Below are 24,559 nucleotides of genomic sequence, written 5' to 3'. Positions count from 1 at the left end.
CCATCTCTCACTCTCTTTCTGCAATTTCATGAACTTACCCATCCACTCACACTATCCAATCCCTAGTCCACTACAATATATCTGTAACTTGAGTGTATGCTACATCACATTTTCATCATCTTATCTCTCTCCAACTGAGGCAGCTATGTATCTCCTCCACTACAAGCTACCTGTTTCTGTCCCTCTATTCATACTCTAACATCTCATCACCTGGCTCAAAGCCATCCAACTCAATACTAGTCCCCGACTCAGATGAGGGGGTTTTGTCTTGCTAGTTACTTGGTGACCTCACTGCTGTTAGTACCATATAAAAAGTACCTAGTAAATTCTGTAAAATGGTTGGCATGTATGATACTAACAGGGTAAAGAGGTATCTCTCCACCTGAAGACGGAGACTAGATTTATCCACTGTTTATTTGCTTCCATTACTGGTTGCATATGTTTGTGAACTATATCTGCCAACCTTATGAACTCCTTTAAAATCACCATGCTTCCTAAAATTCACCAACACTACACCTGATACCCCCACCTGTATATGCATGCACACATGTATATCATGATTCATACACTATTCACTTTCCTGACTTTTGTACATAATTCTATGTACTATACATGCATCTTTGATGAGCTGTAGTGCACCTGAGCACTGTACACAATAATTTAATTATTATTATTTTTAACTCTGAGCCCCCAGAAACAGCTGTCTGACTTGTGACATCATACCTTCTCCCCTTAAATTTTCTGTGCCTTTGTACTCTGTGTAAGTTTGCTCTGTTAATACATAAATATCTATATGTTTATACTTGAATATTCATCATCCGAAAATTTTTAGTCTTTACTTTCTCTATTTACAAGTATATACATTTTGTATAGCTAACCCAAGCAGTTTTATTTGTTTATTTGTATATAACACATACATTAGATATTACATCAAGTTTAATATTCATATAAAATATACAGATGTATATTTTATATGCATGTTAATCTTGATGTAACATTTATTATATAATTAATAAGATTATGAAACAGTTGTAAGTGTATGAAATAAGCACCTACTCTCTCACCTCACTTCTCATATAAAGAAGGAAGGAATGAAGGAAAGAAGGACGGAAGGAAGGCAGGAAGGAAGGAAGAAAGGCAGGCAGGCAGGCAGGTAGATAGGTTGAGAGAGAGAGAGAGAGAGAAGAGAGAGAGAGAGAGAGAGAGAGAGAGAGAGAGAGAGAGAAATCACTGTTGCTGTCTGCAATAAGTATTCAGTTGTTCTAGCAACCAAACTACCTACTCATTGAATTAAGTGTAAATGGCTGAGTATTCCACAGCCATGTACACTCAATATGATTCTCAAGCAGAATCAATATGTGTGATCAAAATGTATTGTATGTGGCATTAATATTAATATAGTGTGTGTAATAAGTATTCCTTCCATAATTAATTGTCTATTTTGAACCCTTTAGCATTTAAACCAGCTATATCTGGCCAGAATATTTTACCAGTTTTATGTTCAAACTGGCCAGATTTGGCCTCTCATATGTACTCTACAATATCATTCTAAAAATAAGCAATCACATCATTAAAATTTCAAGGCTATAAATTAATTCACGATTAATTCAAAACGATGTGAATAAATAATCATTTAATTTGACAGTAATTTGAATGCTAGAGGATTAAGGGAATTCTGAGTATAGATGTCTTTTGTACAAAAGTTTTTCTATCCTCTTTTGTTCTGAGTGAACCTATGCACACTTAAGAACATAACCCAACAGATTTATATGATTAATGATCTCAGTCACTTACCTATTTAACCATCTATCTCTTTCGAAATGGTTGCTAACATCAAATGTTAGTGGTTTATGGAATTCAGATTGAACAAAATCTACATTAAAGTGGTCCCAAAATGGACCAAAAGGATTCCCATCTTTTGCGTTGCATGAATTTTTGCTTGAATGTCTTGCTTGGTAGCAGAATACTACAATTTACAAAGGCGAAAGTAAAATTATTGCATAAAATACTAATGATAAATCAGAATGAAAATATATATTAACACACAAGAAACAAATAACTAATACAATATTACATTAACTAATATAATATAGTTTAACAATATAGTTACCAGTATTTTATATGTAAGAATGCTTGCTTCCAATTCAGTCCCTTCCATTATTCTTTTGTGCATGGTTTCTTCCATTTCTCCCTCTCCTACCACCCTATTATTCCAATTCATAATCTTGTTTCTTTCGCCCTCTCACCTTAGTTACCTCTGCCAAGAAAGGTGGTTATGTTTATATCGGCGTTGGTTTGTCCGTCTGTGTGCAAAATAACTCAAAACGGTATTTGATGAAACTTGCAGGAAAAGCTGGTAATGACACAAGGAACAGATGATGAAATTTTGGTAGTGATCCGGGAATTTTTATGGATTCTTGAAGGATTTTTCATTTGTTATATTTACTTTACATGAAGTATTACAATGTTACGTTCTTTGATTATCTCCCTTGAAAACGCATTCATTGTTTCCACATAACCTATGGTGACGTTGTTGTTTCCAAAGTTTATTTTCATTTCTGTATTAGTCATTTTAAACGCATATCTATCTTAAAATGAGTTGCTTGGCAGAGGTCTGCGGAGGATTACATGACAAGCCTTGACTATTGGGATTGACTCAAAAAGCTCAGGCTTTGCTCCCTCCATCGCTGCTGTGAGCTCTATATCATCTGTATGATGTGGAAAATATTCCATCAACATTGCCCATCTTTAAAATTCATCCGAGGCTTGGCCCCCGTGCCATCTGTCCACTACAGAAATGTTCGTGTCATATCAAAACACAATGACAGAACTATTTCACCTCAATTGGCCCTGCTCTCTTCAACATCGTACCAGACACACATAAAGGAAAGTGACTTCATAGCATTCAAATGATCCTTAGATGATTACCCCCAACAAATATCAGATAAACCACCCACACCCAGATATGTCTCTAAAAACAATAACCCTCTGCTTGAATGGGCTATGGTTTCCCAGAGCTGACTGTGTATCTCTTCCAGGTGGTGCTATTAAATTAGACATGGCCTGAGTCAACTTCGGCTGAAACTTATCTAAGTAATTTAATCTATGCTGTAACCTTTTAATCAAAGCATGACAACGTGAGTAGAGGCTGATATCTTAACATTTCTGATGGTTTTAAGTGTAAAAAAATTATTAAAGATTTATATAGAACTACATTCAGAGTATGTCTATAAGCTATTGTGTTTAGACCTAGTTTCTATCTTCAAACTGCTCCATTTTGTAGATGCAATTTTTTTTTTTTAATAAAGCACTCTGAAATTAGAAAAATCAAAAATCTGCAACAATCTCGGTCCCATGAGTATCGGATAATGGATTTTCAACTGTGTAAAGAAACTGATTGTGGTGATCATAGTTTTAACGGTGATTGTGGTGAAAACAGAGACAGTGTTGATGATGACGATGGTCGAGATAAGTATGGGAGGAGGTTATGTTTTTGCCGGCGTTGGTTTGGGAAATTAGGCGATTTTCAGCATGTGTGCATATGGGTGGAAATGAGCTGCTTGGCGGAGGTCTGCACTCTCCAAGTGCTTTTCTAGTTCATCATGTATCATTACCCACTCTTCTATTCAGTCTTTTGATTATGTTGTCCTGTTGAATGGAGACAGCATAGAGTAGGGAAAACTTTTTAGCTTTGCAGTGAAGACAGTAACTTTTATACTGCTGATGCCTGTTTACTAAATAATACTATAAGATAAAGTTCATCATGGTAAAAGTGCTTTAAACAACAGAAACACTTTCATAATTATATCTTAAATAGGTAGATGGCTTCAAATTTTTATAGTGAAGTAGAACTAGGGTTGTGACACATTCAGAACTTTCTCAAAGGAAAATACATATAAGATATATTAGACATTATAAGCAGCAATTTGAGACAGAAAAAGAACTGTCCAACTGGTAGGACTCAATAAAGTAATTACTTCCCAGCTAACTGTGTTACTAATTGCTGTACAGTATACTTGCCATTCCATTTCCTCAAATTAGACATTATGCTTTTTGGTATTTTAACTGTACTGTTTTTACTGTACTGTTCTCTCTCCATGAGAATATTTGCAGCCATTTAGAGCTAGCAGGATAAACTATTTTACTGTTATCTCAAATGGAAAGATATCCTATTTCAATGTATGTTAGAAAAATAAACCCAAGAATTAAATTATAAATGTATGTGTAAGACATACGAATATCTAAGTATAAATTTATATGCAAGAGACACAAATAGAAGAAAATACTGAGAGATAAAGTTTACCAATTCTTTTGTTCGGTGGCCAAACCTCAGGGGCCAATTCTTTCATAAACTGCTCCATAGTTATTACTCGATGATATTGCTTCAATGGTTCAACTTGAAAATATTTATTAAAGGCCACACATTCCTGAAAGAAAGAAAAAAATGTTTCCTTGGAAGCACTTCCTTTTAAAATCCATTCCTCAGTCTCAATATCATCTCTTCCCACTTTATTTTCCACTGATCACCCTTTTCTGTGCAACCAGTTATCTCTCCCTCTCCTCCCAGATATATGGTAAGACTGCCATTACCTTATCTTTAACACCCTCTCTTACTGGTTGTCATTCTCATCACCCTGTCAAATTTGCTGTTGAAGGCCTCCCCCTCACCTATTCCCCCACTCACTATAGCCACCTCTACATACTTCTAACATCCATCTCTGTCACTGTACATCTCTCCCTCTCTCTCACCCATTCCACTGTCCTATCCCACACATCATCTTCATATTTTCTGATCTACTACAGGTATATTATATTGTTGATTTCCTCCCTTCCTGTATTGCCACTTACCATCTCTTTCCTAAGCCACTTGTATTCTTTCACCTTATTTACTATCATCCACACCCTCATCTTTGTTCCATTCACTACATCAATCTCTACCTCCAACTCTATCTATCTCTCTCATGAACTTATTATCTACCCTTCATGATTCTTTGTCCATATTTCCTCTTGGTGTCATCTTCTAGTATCTTGAGAGTATGCTCTGACATCTTGTCACTACCATCACTGTTTTCATTCCAGCCACCCCTAACCACCCTAATATAATGCTGGGTAGCCAGGTGACTCCTTTATGGCAAGACACCCATGTCTGTTCATCTATGAACGCCTGACATGAAGCCATTTCACCCTCTACTACAGTTGTGTCAATCATATAAATTTCTCCAGTCTTGGAAGACCTGTAAAGCTTGTGATTACTGTCCCTTCCTCCTAAGTTATACAGAGAGAGAGAGAGAGAGAGAGAGAGAGAGAGGAGAGAGAGAGAGAAAGAGATAGAGAGAGGGGGAGAGAGAGAGAGAGAGAGAAACTCTAAAGTGCTCAATACACACGTCTAGAATTGTGTGAAGGTTATTCTTTGTAAATAGCAAGTAAGTGTATTAAGCCTACATAGATTATGAGATCATATGTACAAACTCCTGAAACAGAGAGCAGACGGAAGCACATGAAAGACAGGTTTTCTAAAGTTAGATATGATAGCTTGACACACACTCACACACACGTTTGTGTGCATGTATGTATATACATATATACACACACACAAACACACACACATATATATATATATACACACACATTTGTGTGCATGTATGTATATACATATATACACACACACACAAACACTCATATATATATACACACACACACACACACACAACCATATAATGACAGCTGTTTATACATATTTATATCAAATTTTAGATATTAGAAGTAAAAACAATGAACAATAGTTGGTAGGATTAGAGAGTTGGCCTTCTCCAGAACAGAACCACTGTTGCATATTTCTAAAGAATGGAGTACAAGAAGGGGCACTTATCCTCTGATCCTGACGCTGGATCAAGTACACATGACAGAAGCAACTCAATAACTTTTATGACCTTCTTTGTGTTATATCATATCACTTATAATGTCTATCCAACCCAGTGTTTCTCAAACTTTTGTCACATGCCCCATCAAGATTTGCAAGAAAAAAACCCCACAAAAACAAAGCATACAGCATATATATATATATATATATATGTTTACACACACACACACACACATTCAAACAAACTTTTAATTAAAACTTTATTGCAAGTTTTATTCACTTATGACTTACCATGGCATTGTAACTTGCCTACCAATATTTTAGTTGGGGTTTCACACCCGTGCCAAAATATTGCTCCACCAATGGATTATGTGTTCCACCTTGAGAAACAGTGATCTGGCTATTGACATTAGGCAGTATAGTGCCCTTTAAATATTATTACTATTATTGTTATTATTATTATTATTATTATTATTATCATTATTATCATTATTCATTCATGCCAGCACCGCCTGACTGGCATCCGTGTCGGTGACACATAAAAGCACCAACCGATCGTGGCTGTTTGCCAGCCTCCTCTGGCCCCTGTGTCAGTGGCGCATAAAAAACACCTACTACACTCACGGAGTGGTTGGCGTTAGGAAGGGCATCCAGCTGTAGAAATACTGCCAGATCAGACTGGAGCCTGGTGCAGCCTCCTGGCTTCCCAGGCCCTGGTCGAACCGTCCAACCCATGCTAGCATGGAAAATGGATGTTAAACGATGATGATGATGATGATTCATTGCTTCAATACATTTAACTAGATTTTTGGAATCTGGTTAAATCCCAAATCCTTTTATCTATCACTTGTTTCAGTCATTAGAGAGTGGCCATGGTGGGAAACCGCCTTGAAGGGCTTAGTCAAGCAAATTAACCTCAGCACATTTTTTTTCTAAGCCTCTTACTTATTCTGCCTATTTTTTGCTGAACTACCAAGTTATGGGGATGTAAACAAACCAACATCAGTTGTCAAGCAGTGGTGGGGAGCAAATACACACACGCATGCTCACATACACACACACAAAACACATGTACGATGAGCTTATTTCAGTTTTCATCTACCAAATACATTCACAAGGCTTTGGTTGGCCCAAGGCTGTAGTAGAAGGCACTTGCCCATGGTGTCACATAGTGGGACTGAACCTGGAATCATGTGGTTAGGAAGCAATTTTCTAACCATACAGCCATACAAATAAAGCCTTCTTGAACCCCCCAACAAAAAATCATGTTGCAACTTACGGATCCAATCACAGAAGCTTTGTATTCCACCCAAGGTGGGATCACCATTGTTCTATTTAACCGTTTGGCAAAAGCCAAACTTCCCAAAAATTGTTCTGCTTGGTTTCCAAAACGACCTGTAAAAAGATTTGAGAATTATGAAATAAATGCTTTTCATCAACTAATAAACTGTAATGTTAATAAAAATCACAAATCGTCATCTGCTTTACAAACATTTTCTTTAAAATATCTGCATTTTCAACTTTTTCCTTTCTGGGGACCATTTACTCCAAATTTATACAACATGAGGAGAGAATAAGGGTGTAGTTAAGAAGTTAACCTTAGAACTATGTAATTCTAAGTTTGATCTCAGTCTAGCACCTTAGTCAAGTGTCTTTTTAAGTTTTAGGTTAACAAATGCCTTCATCACCATCATTTTATGGCCATGCTCCATGCTGGTATAGATAGGATGGTTCAACAGTATTCAACAGGTTAGAGGACCGTGTCTAGTTCCAATATTTCACTTTTGACATAGTTTTCATGGTTAGATGCCATTCCTAACACCGATCACTTTACAGAGTGTACTGGGAACATTTCATTTATGACACCAAGTACCACAAAAGTTGTCTTGCTGTCAGCAAGACTAAAAAAACAACTCAAGGCCTGCATTGTTGCTGTTCAAATCTATTACCAATCACTTAGAGGGCAGGAGTGGTTTTTGTGACACCAGCACTGTTGAGTCACTTTGTAACTAGCAAGTGAAACTTTGGAGACAGGCACAGCACAAAAGCCTACCATTAGTGTGTGTGTGTGTACTGGTCAACAAGAGAAACATATATATATATTTGTGATAAAACTATCAATAAAACAGTGCATCAAAGAAAAATGCTTTGAGACACTTATTTGAGACACATAAATGATAGATATTTAGTGGTGTTCTTGATATCAGAAATGCAGTGAATCAGTGTAAACATAACACTATCAAATGAAAACGCTTATATTGAAACTTAACTCAGTAGCTTTTGAACTGTTAAACAAAACCAAAAACTAAATATCAAACAAATGTTTAAGGGCTTTTAAAGTTTTGGATTTTCAAATTTTCTAATATGAATTAATGAAATAAGAAAAATATGTTTTTAAACAAATTTAGTCAAATTACAGATTTAAATAATAATAAAAAAAAAGAAAGAAAAGAAATGGAAAATCAGCTGTGACCTAAATACATCAACACATGCTTTGAAAATTCAGTGAAGGCCAGCCAATAAAGCTGATATATAAAATCTTCAATTTCACCGTTATGTGCAGTGAACCAAAATAATCTTAAACTATCAAATTTTTAATTTCACCGTTATGTGCAATGAACCAAAATAATCTGAAACTATCAAATTGCTATAATTTCTGATGCACTAAAGGAAAAAAAATTGTATAAAGCTGTGATAAGGAAAAAAAAAGGTGCAGGGCCTATAGATAAACTGTATTGGGAAAAACAGAATGATATGCGTATAAAAGAAAATAATAGTTAAGTTGATGCTGAGTGGCCTAGCAAGTTCTGACTAAACAAGGTTGTGGTACTGGTGTAGCCAATGGAACAGGTATAGCATTCAGAATATACAATGTTTTGGTCTCAGTGATACTATTTTATGTTAGACTGGAAAAAAAACCTGTTATATAATATAGTGTGACAGAAGTGTTATGTTATATTTGTAATGAATCTATTAAAATATGAGGGAAGACTATTATGGTGATGCAACATTGAAGAGAGAATAAGGAAACTTTGCTGCTACACAGAAACTAAGTTCCTAGAGATCTACAAGAGGTGGTTGGTAAGCAGTCACAGAATTTTGTATTAATTACCTCCGCCAAGGAAGGAGATTATTAAGTCATGAAACAGGCATTTTTGGTTTTATCCTTTACTTGTTTCAGTCATTAGACTGTGGCCATGAGGTACCATGGAATGGAACTGAACCTGGAATCACATGGTTAAAAAGTTTGCTTTGCAAACCGAGCTTTTTAACCACATAGACATACCTGAATGTAGTTTAGAGCAACTAAAATAAATAAGGTTTTCAAGATGGTGCAATAATGTTCTGGGATGTTAATCATGTATGTAAGAACTAAAAGTGGTCGCAAAGATTATATTGATTGTAGTAGACTGCAATCATAAAATGTGCTACTTTGTATCTGAAAATGAGAAAAAGAAAGCTAATGATAGGTAGAAACACACCATATGATAAAGAGCTCCAGAGATATAGAAAAATTGAGTATCTTAATACTGTATCATTTATATTTAGAAAGATAAATGCATTAAATGTATTTATATTTTGATTAGAGAGTCTGGGTCCCCTGTATCACATTCTTGACAAAACATTTGTTAATACCATCCAGAGGTTTGTAACTGTAATAGTTCCATTCAAATTGGAATAGTTTTGTTCAAAATGGAATAATTCCATCCAAAACGAGAATAATTCCATTAAAAATGGAATTATTCTCATATTGAATGTGAAATGGTATAGACTTCATGGTAAAGCAAAATTGTTTTACTTTTGTTCTAGCAAGCTGCCATCTATTTCAACAAAATTTAATTCACTCATTATAGTACTAGACAATTCTAAACTTCTACAAATCACATCTGCACCTTACATTAGAGTCTTCTTATATATATATGAGAGACTACAACCAAATAATGGCTAACCAACCAATAGTTAATGATAGGAAAAATCACAAAAAATTTCCTCACCAACACACTATGATCGCTAGCATGTTCTTTGCTCTCCATCTCCCTTTTACCACTTTAATTTTTGCATTTCTGAACTGCTGAAACCCACACAGTTTGGTATCTCTCTTACCAATTCAAACTAAATACTTTAATAAGAAAACAAAAAGCTATGAGGACTAGGCCAAATCATATATTTAGTAGTCATCATACTAACCATCATTCAATTCAAATAAATTTAAATTTTTGAGTTGTCTCCCTTAGAATTATCTACATGTGTATGTGTGTGTGTATATATATATATATATATATATATATATATATATATATATATATATATATATATATTTTTTTTTTTTAAATTTCTTACTATAGGTGCAGGTTTAATTAATTGAATGTAATACCGTAATAGGTTTAATTACATAAGAATGTAACACAGACTTAACTACAAACTATAAATTTTGATACAGAAATGGTCAATCAAACATTTGGTGGTATCTATTGATGTAAACATCAGATTTAATAACTTTATCATTCAAATTAGGGGTTTAACTGAATTTTAATCCATCTATTTTCAACTGCTTGTCACATGATATAAAAGTGGGATCATAACATAGAAACAGTTTTTTGGGGTTTTTTGGGGTTGAAAAGAGATAGCACTCGATATGGAACAGAAATCCTTGATAGTAATATATACAACAAGTATGAGAAAAAGCCACACAGATGGGATATGTTATATCCAATATATACTCATCTAAGTGCTAGACATTGGTGGAAACACAAAGATTTCATCAATATTCATATGTAATTAGCCTCACAATTTAACAGAAACAAAAATCAGCAGGAAGTAGTTAAACTTTCCTTTAATTGAATTGTATAATCATGCACAAAAAATTTGAGAATAACGAATTATTCTTAATCCAGATTCTCTCAGATACTAAATTATAGAGAACAAAAGTAATCTTTTGGTAAGTGTTTTATTTCACAGTTGAGTAACTTTTTCTAGACTGATATCGTAAGAGGATTTGAAAAAACAATGAAGGTTATACACAAAGCTTTATAACAATATCACTTGATTAAATTAATGTAGCACAAACTATTTTTATGGATAATTAAATATGATAGAATAGCAATTAGCTAGCGCTAAACTGTTAACATATGTTGGTGGCATGCTTGATTTTGACTGAATAGATAAATAGTTAATCCTTACAATGGTTTCATTAATTTTTGTTTTACATTTATTTTATGTTTATATTTGTGTCATTTTCATATCTAATATTCTTTCTCATAGAAATACAAAAGCAACGAGTTTTTAAAAACACACAAAGTAAAAAAGAATTTAAAGGTGATTAAAACTTTTAATTTTATTTCAACTTTTTTCCTCTCACTCTTACATTTCAGAACCCCCACCTGCCCCCAAAAAATAACCAAGGCTGATAAATTTAGTTTATATTGATTTATAGTAAAAAGAATTTATTGAATCACGTACTTCAGCTAGATTAGTGAAGAATTAGAAATGGCAGAACAAGCAAACTATACTGCTAATACCTATTTCTTTATTACCCACAAGGGGCTAAACACAGAGGGGACAAACAAGGACAGACATAGGTATTAAGTCGATTACATCAACCCCAGTGCGTAACTGGTACTTAATTTATCGACCCCGAAAGGATGAAAGGCAAAGTCGACCTCGGCGGAATTTGAACTCACAACGTAACACAGACGAAATACCGCTAAGCATTTCGCCCTGCGTGCTAATGGTTCTGCCAGCTCGCCGCCTATACTGCTAATACCTTTTAGTTCCACTTCTTAAGATATGTAGGCTGCCAGTTTTCATAAAATAAATACAAGTCACATATTTGGAATAATTCAAGAGCATATGTTGTTTCCTTTATAAATATATGATGTTTGCCAATGTAACAAATTATTTACTTCAGATCATTTTCTTAAAATTTTCACATTTAGAAGAAAACTATTCTCATTCTGAATAAGAAATAGTGAGTAGGCCACTTAAAATATCAGCCAAATCTGTGTTCTTCAACAAGAAAATGATATAAAGATATCCAGTATTTACATACATTGTTAGTATTATTACTATTATTACTTATTATTATTATTATTATTATTATCAAAAAGGTGGTGAGCTGGCAGAATCATTAGTACACTGGATGAAATGCTTAGTGGTATTTCGTCTGCTTTTACGTTGAGTTCAAATTCCACCAAGGCTGACTTTGCTTTCATCCTTTCAGGGTCAATAAATCAAGTATCAGTCAAATCCTGGAGTCAATGTGATTGACTATTTCCTTGCCCACAAATTCCAGGCCTTGTGCCTAAAGTAGAAAGGATTATTATTATTAATAAGGTGGCAAGCTGGCAGAATTGTTAGCACACTGGACAAAATGCTTAGCAGTATTTTGCCTGTTGCAATGTTGTGAGTTCAAATTCCGACGAGGTTGACTTTGCCTTTCATCCTTTCGGGGTCGATAAATTAAGTACCAGTAAAACATTGGAGTCGATGTAATCGATTATCCCCCACCTTCAAATTTCAGGCCTTGTGTCTATAGTAGAAGGGATTATTAATAATAATAATAATAATAATGATTTCTTTTATTTGCCACCAGGGTAAAGGATGAGGGGAACAATACAAAGACAGACATCAATGTGGGAGTTTACATATAATGGAATGATAAAATAAAAAAGGAAAAGTGATATATATATATATATATATATAGTATTTTTTATTTTAATTAATTGGATTCTTATATTTTTCCAGTAAAGATATACTATAGTTTGTTTAGATTATTCTCAAAGCTAAAATATATCTTCACTGATAATATACATATTTCTATCTATCTACTCTATTTTTTCACATTTAGTTTTTAACATGATTAAATGTATTATAAACACCTGGTCCTACTTTTAAAAGTAGTTTAAAATTTAGTTAACAGAGTTTCTTCTATAAGAAGAATCATGTTTTTATTTCTTTAAGAAATATTGTTTAATTCTGTTTGATTATTTATTAAAAATATATATTTATTTAACTATTATTGTTGACCTGAGGAGTGACTATACTTTTAAATTTAATTGTTTTTGGATTGATTAAATTTAAATGTAATTCGAATTGAAGTTATAGCCACGAAACATACATAGTCATCTTACTAATTACATACTGTTTATTTATTATTATGTACTTTTTGTGATCTAGATAAATAAATGTTTTATCATATTTTTTAGTTTTTCTATATGGTATGATTTACGTCTAATCATTGTTTGAATTACATAATAGTGGTTTTTCTCTAATTTATATATATTATATATTTATATTGTGAAATTTGATTTAATACTAAATTGAATTCTTCCCTGTAAGTTTGGAGTTATACTCCCTAATATTATATATATATATATATATATAATAGATAGATAGATAGATAGACAGATAGATGGATAGATAAAATAAAGATGGACAAGTAGTTGTTCATGGCATCAAAGCATTAATAAATGAATCACACTGACATAAATATAAACAAAAAAGGAAGATCATACATGGTAGTCCTTCATAAATGTACTGATGTCCAAAGGTAACATAAGTGAAAATACAATGGAGGAGAAAAATGAAAATCTATGGTAATCCTTTGCAGATGCTTCAGGAAATTAGTGACAAATTGATGCAGTAATGTGCATTATGCATACATAGTTATACAATAAATTGATAATAACATATAAATAGGGAATAAGTCAATTTAAGCTACAGTTGTTTGTCTCTGCTTTTACTAAACAAAGCTCTCAATTTTGCTAGAAAAACAACTCTTTCTCTTTTAGATATTGACATAATATTGGTTTCAAATTCTGGCACAAGGTTCACAACTTCAAGGAAAGGAGCAAGTCGATTACATTGACTCCAGTCCTCAACTGGTACTTATTTTATCAACTGCAAAAGGATGAAAGGCAAAGTCAACCTCAGCAAAATTTGAACTCAGAATGTGAAAATGAAATACCACTAAGCATTTTCCTGGCATACAAACAATTCTGCCAGCTCACCACCTTAGATATTGACATAATATTAATGACTATTTTCTTTTAACAATAAGACATGGTGTAGAACGTCAAATAATAACTATTCTGATATAACAATGGGATCGTCTGATTTCACACAAGTTACTGATTTGGCTAGCTTGTTCCTTTATCAATTAGGCTTGCATGTTTTATATGATGATACTCTTCTTGTTGCCACAGGGATTTCTAAATTTAGTTTGGAACATTTTAGAAAAGCTTTACATATATTTGGAAACTAAATTTATTGCTTTTACTTTTGACAATAGTTGCAAAATTGTTAATATGCTACCTCTGGATATCCATACAATTGCAAAGGACTGCTATAGACTATTTTCTTCTTTCATCATCATCATCGTTGCGTAACATCCACTTTCCATGCTGGCATGGGTTGGACAGTATGACTGAGAGCTGGCAAGCCAGAAGGGTGCACCAGGTTCCAATCTGATCTGGCAAAGTTTCTACAGCTAGATGCTCATCCTAACGCCAACCACTCCAACAGTGTAGTGGGTGCATTTCTTAATATTTCTATCTTCCCAGCTCGCCTTCGTTTGATATTGCTGCACCTCTTATATGACCATAGCTTACACTGGGTACATCTTATGTAGTTTCTACCTATGCCTTTTCTACAGATTGAGCAGGGCCATCTACCTGAAGAGATTTGGGATTTGTCTGCCTTCCTGCTTATTAAGACTCTAAGGCCCTTCAATTCTAGATCTTGCTTCTCCTCTCCTTCTGATAGTGATTGAGCTATTAGAGCAAGGTCATCAGCATAAAGACTCTCCCAGGGGCATCCTGTCTTGAATTCCTCTGTTACTGCTTGTCTTGAATTCGACTGTTATTGCCTAACACACACACACACACATATATATACTAAAAAGTAGCAAAAATATCACAAAAACTGTTACTCAGTTTCATGTTCCCATTCGTCGGACAGTCTTTGTCCAATGAATGGGAACATGAAATTCTGAGTAACAGATTTTGTGATATTTTTGCTGCATTTTTATAAAACATTGCTCTACCTCTGGTATTCGAATACTATTTTTTCCACCTTGATTTGCATTTATGTGCCTACTCTGATATATATGTGGATTAACAAGGCAACCAATGGTTTCATATAAGATCTTCACAATTGTTCAAGCTCCTGTCAAACCGTCCAACCCATGCCAGCATGGAAAACAGAAGTTAAATGATGATGATGTTGATGATTATATCTAAGAGGCCTTATAGAAGTATTAAACTAACCCCAGCAGTTGATTGATAATTTATTTTATTAACTCCAGAAAAATGAAGCAATGTTGACTTCAACAGAATTTTAAATTAATACAAAAAGTGGCACAATTAAATTAACATCGCAGGTATTTTGTTTAACACTCTTCTAATCAATTTTGACAGGTGATGACAGGAAATGAAGAGTTAAGTAGTTTTTCTTGTTTAGAAAATGGTATGACTTCAGAAATATAAATATTAGTGAAAAAAGTATGTATAAATATCACGTGTTAAATTACAAAATTTGGACATTTGTCACAACAAAGACTGATTTTATTCCAGCTTTACGTCATAACATTTTATTATTAGATATGTTATACATATAATATATAAATATAATTCTGTGCTAAGCATTAAAACGTCTTTCAGTGATATGATGTGCATTAAATGTCACTAATAATCATAGACTATTATATATGTATGTACAGGAACAAAGGGATAACACCAGAAAAAAGCTAAGCTCATGTAATGAACTTCATTAGCTTACAGCTGTTTCTGCTATAAGATGTGGTAGACTCTTAGCTTCATCAAAGGCTTGAATATGAAGTGTGCTTTATTTGGGAAAATTACATTTTCAGAACATACAGGCATTAGGAGTGAGGAAGTTGATGTTGATGCCCATGGAAAGATTTGTCCAAAAGTAGAAAAAAAGTATGCAGATATATACATGCTTATACCAGAATGGAAAAAGAAGAAAACTTACGCAGACATATAGTCATGCAGAGAGTCCACCACATCTAGACATAAAGTCAGCTAGGAGTTCACCACATCTTATAGAGCTAATGAGGTTTATTACATAACTTTGTTTTTTTTTTCTGGTGTCATCTTTTTGTTCCTATACCACTGTATACTCACCTAACATTGTGTTCTAGACCATATGTATATTGAGTTCTACACCAGGTTATTAGTCTCCCTATGCCTATGCGAAATTTTAAAATACATATATGTATATATAGATGACGATGATGGAATCTCTCACTGGTTTTGAAGTATGAGGATCCAACCACCTACACTTTCTTTGCCAGTCATAATGCTTATGTTGAATGTGACATTTGAGTCCCACCAATGATTTGGAAAGAAGCCCGCAGGTGTTGCTATTATTATTATTATTATTATTATGCTGGGCAGAATGCTTAGCAGCATTTTGTCTGTCTTCACGTTCTCAGTTCAAATTCCACCATGGTCGACTGTGTCTTTCATCTTTTCAGAAGTTGATGAAATAAGTACCAGTTGAACACTGGGATTGATGTAATCGATTTATCTCCTCTCTCACAAAATGTCTGGCCTTGTGTCAAAATGTGAAACTATTATTATTATCATTTGTTGAGGCAGCAAGCTGACAGAATTGTTAACAAGACAGACAAAATGCTTAGTGACATTTCCTCCACCTTTACATTCTAAGTTCAAATTCTGCTGAAGTCAACTTTGCCTTTCATCCTTTCAGGGTCAATAAAATTAGCACCAGTTGAAACTAGGGTTAATGTAATCAACTTACCCTACCCTTTACTATTGCTGGCCTTGAGCCAAAATTTGAAACAATTCTTATTATTTGTTTCCATGCCAGACAAAAAGCCACCCTTCTGTCTTTATGTTCTGAGTTCAAATGCCCCTGAGGTCAACTTTGCTTTTCATCCCTTTGGGATTGATAAAATAGGTATCACTTAAGTACTTGGGTTGATGATACCCTCTCCCACTCTTCTTTCTATGTTTGTTTACTCTCTCTCCTACTTATTCTCCTCCCCTTTCTATCAGTCACCCCCTCTTTATATATCTATCTTTCGCTCTTTCTCTCTGTCTGTCTGTCTGTCTCTGTTTGCTTTTCTCTTCCACTTTCTATGTTTCTAACTTTTGAAGGCTCAACATTTTATAAAACAACAATTGCTTTTTAGAAAAATTTAAAGTTTGAACATTTTGTTGAACCCTTTTTTTGTAAAACAAGAAATTTTTCCATTTAAATTTCTTGTTTTTTTTAGATTATATTATATCATTTATTATTTATATTATCATTCAAGTACTATTGCCATCATTAGTCCAATTTCTGGTTCACCCCTCTACCACGTCAAGGTGATTGTTGGTTTTTGTGGGGGAAAGACCACCACAACGTTTTAATTTTTATTGAGGAAGGGTGTAAGAGGAAAATGCAAACAAAAAGACAAGATAGATATAGAGAGACAAATAGACAGAAAAATAAGTATAGAGGTGAGGACTCATAGATAGACAGGAAGATTGACACATAATTGACAGAAAGGGAAGGAGAATAAGCGGAAAAGAGAGTAAACAAACATAGAAAGAGGAAGAGTGGTGGAGAGAAAAGCAAACAGAAGAGACAGAGAGAAAAAAAAACAGAGAGAGACATACAGAAAGAGAGACAGATAGAATGATAGATATATAAAGAGAGGATGACTAATAGAAAGAGAAAGGTAATAAGCAGGAGAGAGTAAACAAACAGAAAGAAGAAGATAAGTAAGAGTCAAATAGGGAGTCAAGCAAAATGTGAACATGAAGAGATTCTGGAGTGAATAATGTTAAAAGATTTTATTATTAATTATTATGCTATAAGACATATATGAAAATAAAGGTTCTAATACAATGAATATTTTAACAAAATATATGCAATTTTAACCAAGTTTAAGAAAATTAATGGAAATTAAAAAACTGAAAAAAAAATTAATATTTTTAATGTGTGGCAAGGTTAAATGCATTCAGTGCTTGACCAACAACTATTAAATGTATTGAGTACCTCCTTCATTAGTCCACTTATGTGTGTGTTGGCATTAGAAAGGGCATCCAGCTGTAGAAACACTGCCAGATCAGACTGGGCCTGGTGCAGCCTCCTGGCTTCCCAGACCCCCGTCGAACCGTCCAACCCATGCTAGCATGGAAAGCAGACATTAAACGGTGATGATGATATATATATATATAGATATATATATATATATATATATATATGTATAAGAGGTTTTGGTATCCAAAAGGCAGGTAAGGCTATGTAAGTGCTATGGAAGGACTGCTGTTAGACTCCTGGTATGAGTAAGGAGTCTAATGCAGGACGTATGTGAGTGTGTATATGTTGAATAAAATGAGACAACAAAGCCAAGGCAGTGTGAAATTTCTAGGACATTTATAAAGAAAAAGGTAGTCTTACAGCTGTGTCGGGGATATAAAGGATATCCCATCATCTGAGATGATATTAGAGAGTTAAATAGAAGGTAGTATTACATTTATACTTCCCTTTATACTTCCTATATCTCTCCCTTTCCAAAATAACTTCTTGTATTGAACTCTACCATTTCCTTCTATTTAACTCTCTCATGATAGGATATCCATTATATCCCTGAAGCAGCTTTATAAGTGTCCTAGAAATTTCACATTGCCTTGGCTTTGTTGTCTCATTTTATTCAAGATATATATATATATATATATATATATATATATATATATATATATATATATATAATAGGTAAAAGGGATTAAGAAAATCCAGGTAGGTATTTTCTCATTTCACTTTGAATTTAGCCAATTTTGGATTGCTTTAATAATGTTGTGCTAACATATATTTTTGGATATATTAATTTGACTGATATTTTCTGTATCTAAATATACTGGCACAACAGATATGATTGCCAGTACTGTATGGTGTAATGAACAACTAAAGATGTGATTTTCTCCATTCTTATTCTTCAAAACTTATAAAAATAACTACCACCAGTAGAAACATATGATATCCATTTAAAGCTATCCTATTTCAAGTTTAATGTTCTTGCAAAAGATACAGACATGTCAAAATACCATTTTCTTTTCCCAAATATAAATCTGGAGTTTTGAAACCAAATAACAAAATCATTTTGTACAGTGATATTCTGCCAAGAGCCATGAAATAGATAAGACAGGTTCACTAATCTGTTATGATTTTCATTTGGGGAACATTTCATTTCACTTGTATTGCTCAAGTAAATGTAAAAGATGTAAATGAAATGTTCCATTTTCCCTTTGCCAAATAAATCCAAAGACAATAACAAATGGTTTTATTCAGTATCAAATAAGTTACTTTCCCAATGAAACCTTGTTTTATATGGACAGTTAGCTACAGGCAACACAATTAATAAAGTCGTTATATATATTAGTCAAACTAGGTGGCGAGCTGGCAGAAACGTTAGCGCGCCGGGCGAAATGCTTAGCGGTATTTCATCTGCCCCTACGTTCTGAGTTCAAATTCCGCCAAGGTCCACTTTGCCGTTCATCCTTTCAGGGTCGATAAATTAAGTACCAGTTACACACTGGAGTCGATGTAATCGACTTAATCCCTTTGTCTATCCTTGTTTGTCCCCTCTATGTTTAAGCCCCTTGTGGGCAATAAAGAAATATATATATATTAGTCAAACTTTGATTGGATTTATTTATCTGATCAGCAATATTTTATTGAGTTACTTCATTTTTTACCTATTACAGCTAGGTAACCAGAAAGTAAATATGGGATCCAGTAATATTTTGAAGCTGATATAGATCAAAATTTGAAGATAAGGGAATAAGTGTATTTGCAAGAAAATTGTACATGCTTAATCTTTCACCTTTTAATTCTTTATATAGAGTTTTTTTTTAAGGGGAATGAGTCTTGTTCGCCTAATTAATCCCAGTGTATTGCTCTTATTCCCATCAATAGCTGGAAAGAAAGTTTACCCTTTCAGATTTGAACTCTGAGATAATACTACTTAAGAAGAGTGGTCCCGGTGTGCGCACTCGCGCATCCGCGCTAGCTAGTCGTGACTAGTCGATCCTACAACGACTACCTAGCAAAGTAAATAAAAACAAAATAAATAATTTTTTTACACAAAGTAAATATATTTTTTAAAACAAAGTAAATAAAACACAAAGTAAATAATTTTTTAAATAAAGTAAATAAAACAAAAACAAAGGATCGACTAGTCGCGACTAGCTAGCGCGGATGCGTGAGTACGCGAGTGCGCGCATCGCGACCACTCTTCTTAAGTAGTACCAATATTAGTCACTGTAAAACATGTCTTGGTTAAATAATCTTTAGGATTCATATAAAATTTTGTTGTTAAAATGTATGTGCAATAAACTGGTTATACTTCTAGAACAGACAAAACATTTTAATTTTTTTTAATACAATTCCTTATAATATTTAGCTATAAAGATATAATAATAGGATTTTTTAAACACTGAACAGCTATGAGGGTCCAGCCGTGTAAAATAAGAACCAAAGGGATCAATAGGCAAAAAATGGTTTAAGTACCACAGATCTAAGTGAATCACTAAGTAAATGTGCAAAACGACATAAAATTCCAAACCAACTTGTGCGTACGTGCGCGATAGAAGTAATATTTAGAGATCAATGGTTAAAGAGATAAACTAATTAAGTTACTCAGGAACGGAATTACAAAAATAATATCAAAAAACAAATAAGCTGCAGTAACTAAAACCCTAACACAAAGGCAAACATTGGCGATTCAAATCTGTCAACTGGTGAACATCCACGTCCAAAAGGATTTCTTGGTAGGGTACAGATGTGTTCATTGCTGTTATTTGAAGTTAAATTTTCCTTACGAAAGTAAATGAATTCGGTTACCGCACCGTTTTGAGAGTTCAATATTATAGCTATTGGCTCAATCCAATGCTGAGCATATATGAACCGCCGACCTCCTAGCTAGTTATCTGTTACCCTACAGACTTGGCGAACTGCGCTTTCTCAGTGAATGCGACCAGTTTCCGTCAACCAAACTTCATAAGGCTTTGGTTCACCTGAGGCAACAGTGAAGACACTTGGTTAGCCCAAGGTACAGACCTGAGGTTATACAACACCATCCCTTGATGTTGAAAACCAGAAACTCAAAATATTTCGCTCGTGCTAGAAAAGATGGTTAAACTTCGTCGTAAGTTTAAAGTAAACCAGTGACAAATCGGGTATAACTTTTGAACGTTCTTGGGCGAAGTTTTTGAATAACAATCACTACCTCGTGGGTAAGAAAAAGGGCAAGGGGCTGGGTGATATTTAAAAAAAACTTTTTTCTTTTAGTATTCCTGTTTTTCGTACAATAGGAAATAGGATCTTTTACAGTTTACCTTCCCTAACCCCCACCTCGTCCATCATAGGATAGTAATAGTTATTCCGAAACAGCACCCATATAAATAAGTAATAAAAATTACAAAAAAAATCATCCCAAAAATATTACTTACCCATGCAAGGACAGTAGACTATATATCCACTTTGGTCAACTTCTAAGGACCGGCATTGCCCGACAATTATTAGCAACACTATTGTAACAACATTCAAAATATTATAAAAACCCATGCCGTTCTGGGGTATTTCTCTTCCAAATCAGTTCAATAACAGGATTGAAGATATATATAAATAACAGGAGAAAAAACCGAAACTGCAGCAATAAATAAAAATTATTTTTCGAGTGTTTTGTTGCGTTATATGTGAAACAGCTTTCGTGAGGGTGTAAGTCTCAACTGGTTGCATGACAGCGGGAACTTCAATATATAAAACTTCATAGTGCAATCGATATAAAACAGTAAGAAAGGGGAATTAATCAGTTAGACAGGTGTTTATCGCAGTAACTAAATAAATTATACATCTGTTTGACGAAGACGCACCCACATTTTTTATCTTCCGCTTGATACCAGTTGACTAAAAACGGCAGGGAACTGCGCGAAGGAAATATGTAGATCAAGGGAAATAACTCTAATGTCCCTAATTTCCTCTGTCGTTAGAAATTAAGAATAAAATAAAATAATAAATCTATGAATTTCTTTGTGGACATATAAAGAACGAATATCAGTTCTATCGCCTCAGATTTGAAACTGCATCTCAGAATTACTGGTCGCACTTTCGCCCACCAAATCAGTTTGCGGCGGGAAAAACTTCTTTGCCCTGTCAATTAGAATAATGATTGATGAGTTTTTTAATGACTAGCCAGGTGAAATTAAATCTGAATTGATATTTAGCTAAGGTTTGTCCATCTTTCTATCGGCTGCAGACTGTTATAAATACGATCAACTCACCAGCCAAAGGGGTTCAATTCCCTGCTAGCGATGGTAACAGCCTGTTGCAGACGGTTTGGGGGCTGAACGAGAAACGATGTCACTGGGTCAAACGAAAACTACTGTAAACATCTCTCATTTCTCACCCACTTATTTGTTTCACACTGACATTCATCTACTCACACTTGATTTATCTATCTAATTGTCATGTCTACCACATTTACAGATTACCCTTTCTATCACATCTGTCACACACCATTTCCTCAGTAGTAATTTCAAAAAGCTAAGTAGATTGTCAACAAATGCATACAGTTAAAATTATATGTTGATTTTCCTCGATCCAAAGTGGTTGATTTATAATTGTAAATGTAATGAAAATAAATCATGTTGTGTGAAACTTCGCCTTTGAGTTACACACTTTTCAACAAGAAGCCGTACTCTGCAAGAATCATCGTCATCAGTTATGTCCGATAACTCCAACCAACGTCAGAAAACTTTGATTTAAGTATAAGTGCTTGGCAGAAGTAAAGTTTTGATTTCTGCTCAGTACATGTCAGTATACATTTTTTACTTTCTATAATTTAAATACTTATTTCTATTACCTTAGATAAATGGGATTGTTTTATTAATTAATTTTAAACCTATAAGATAATATAATTTACAAAAGTAAACAAACAGTAATATTAAAAATGTGCAAAAAAGTAATAATAAAGCTTGTACACTTTCTTAATTATACACCACATCAGGAGATAGTTCAATGTTTTAACATTTTAGCTTTCGGATTACTCTGTCAAAAGCAATGCTTATTTATTCGCATTATTTTGAATTAATCATGCATTATCTTGCAGCTTTTCAGATCTTATTTTTATAATGTTGGCATTAGGAAGGGCATCCAGCCATAAAAACTATGACAAAACAGACACTGAAGCCCAGTGCAGTCTTCTGCCTAGCCAGCTTCTGCCAAACTGTCCAACCCGTGCCAGAATGGAAAGCGGATGTTGAATGATGATGATTGTATAGTAGGTGTGATAGGTTGGATCTGGGTGGTTTGAACATAAAGGAGGTTGAATATTTAAGCCAGATGTGGTAGGTTTGAATACTAAAGAGTTTTAAGCAACACAAAACAACCATGACATTACTGTAAATGAAAAGCTCTGGAACAAACATACCCTCACAGAAGTGATAATTGAGTGAAATACCTACCATAGTAAAAATTTCACTGTCATCAGCTTGGCTCCTCTAAACATATTGTTCACCATGAGCTGAAGTACATAATCCACTGGCAAATTATGCTATTTCAACATTTTTTTCTATTCAGCTGTAGGTGCAGTAAACCCCTCTCCTCCATCACTGTTCTAAAGGTGTATGGTGGAGTGAAGGAGTCACAAAGCAAAATGTAAGCTCATTGTGTCTATTGTCATCATCCTTGGACAATCCAATGGCTTCGTATTGAGAATATATTTACCCCAGCTACAAGTTTATCTCATGGTTGTGAGCAAAGTGACTAGCATTCAGTAAAAGTGAAAATACATGAAGACCTCCAGAATTGTGCAACTTACTTCATTGACATTTTGTTCTTCCACATATAATGGATCTGATTCAGAGATCAGTGCAGATTTAGAGCTTATTTAGATTAAACAATGTTTCTGTTAATGTTTGAAGTACCAAAAAACAACATTTGTCTATACTCAGCTTCTTTCTAAATTAATTAAGATAGTAATTTCAAATTTTGACACAAGGTCAGTAATTTTAGAGGAGAAGTAAGTTGATTACAACAACTCCAGAGATTAACTGGTACTTAATTTATCAACCCTGAGAGGATAAAAGGCAAAGTTGACCTTGGTGGAATTTGAACTCAGAATGTAAAGACAAATGAAATGCTGCTAGGCATTTCCTCAGCATGCTAACGATCTGTCAGCTTGCCACCCTCCTTTTCTAAATTAATTAGGCTATTAATTATAAAAATTCTCAGACCTCAATCACCAACATGAAAACTAGTCAGATAATGAAAGAAATGATAAAAACTATCTTTATCGCAACAAAACTTGTGTTGATTGACATGGCTGAAATAACTGGATCTTCATCACTTGTTCCTCAGAAATGGTTACCTCTGTGCACAATCATCCAAATGAAGACGAAAAGAAATTGATCATAAATGTGTACAAGAATCACATCTTTTTTGCAGCTTGAATAAAAAAATCCTACCCAGACGTTGCCAATATGCACAAAAACTACTATTCTGGGATCATTGACTTGAAAGGTCAGATCAGTTTTCTTGTAAACAAGATTCTAGAGATGACCAAACATACTGTTTACCAGAATGTCCTCTCATTCTACATTACTCCTTAACTCACTTATCCAAACTTAGACCTCATTATCATGGCATTCGGATTACTCTGTCAAA

General features: G+C 34.0%; 1 protein-coding gene across 2 annotated transcripts in view; it reads right to left on the bottom strand.

Moving 5' to 3' along the window:
- The window catches only part of LOC115219796 (GDP-fucose protein O-fucosyltransferase 1), a 30,183-nt gene extending 8,325 nt beyond the window's left edge, over window positions 1-21,858 (bottom strand). The window contains exons 1-4 of one of the 2 annotated variants that reach the window (XM_029790067.2): window positions 21,346-21,858; window positions 7,140-7,255; window positions 4,304-4,427; window positions 1,795-1,966 (exon numbers count right to left, since the gene is read on the bottom strand). In XM_029790067.2, coding sequence (XP_029645927.1) covers window positions 1,795-1,966; window positions 4,304-4,427; window positions 7,140-7,255; window positions 21,346-21,460 — 527 coding nt within the window. In that variant the 5' untranslated portion in view covers window positions 21,461-21,858. Of the gene's footprint in view, window positions 1-1,794; window positions 1,967-4,303; window positions 4,428-7,139; window positions 7,256-15,853; window positions 15,885-21,345 lie in introns of those variants that run through there. The other variant, XM_036501090.1, reaches the window with a different exon arrangement.
- Between the last annotated feature and the right edge of the window lie 2,701 nt (window positions 21,859-24,559).

Source organism: Octopus sinensis, linkage group LG1, assembly GCF_006345805.1.
Source record: "Octopus sinensis linkage group LG1, ASM634580v1, whole genome shotgun sequence".
Classification (NCBI taxonomy): domain Eukaryota; kingdom Metazoa; phylum Mollusca; class Cephalopoda; order Octopoda; family Octopodidae; genus Octopus; species Octopus sinensis.
This window is presented reverse-complemented; position numbering and strand designations above follow the sequence as displayed.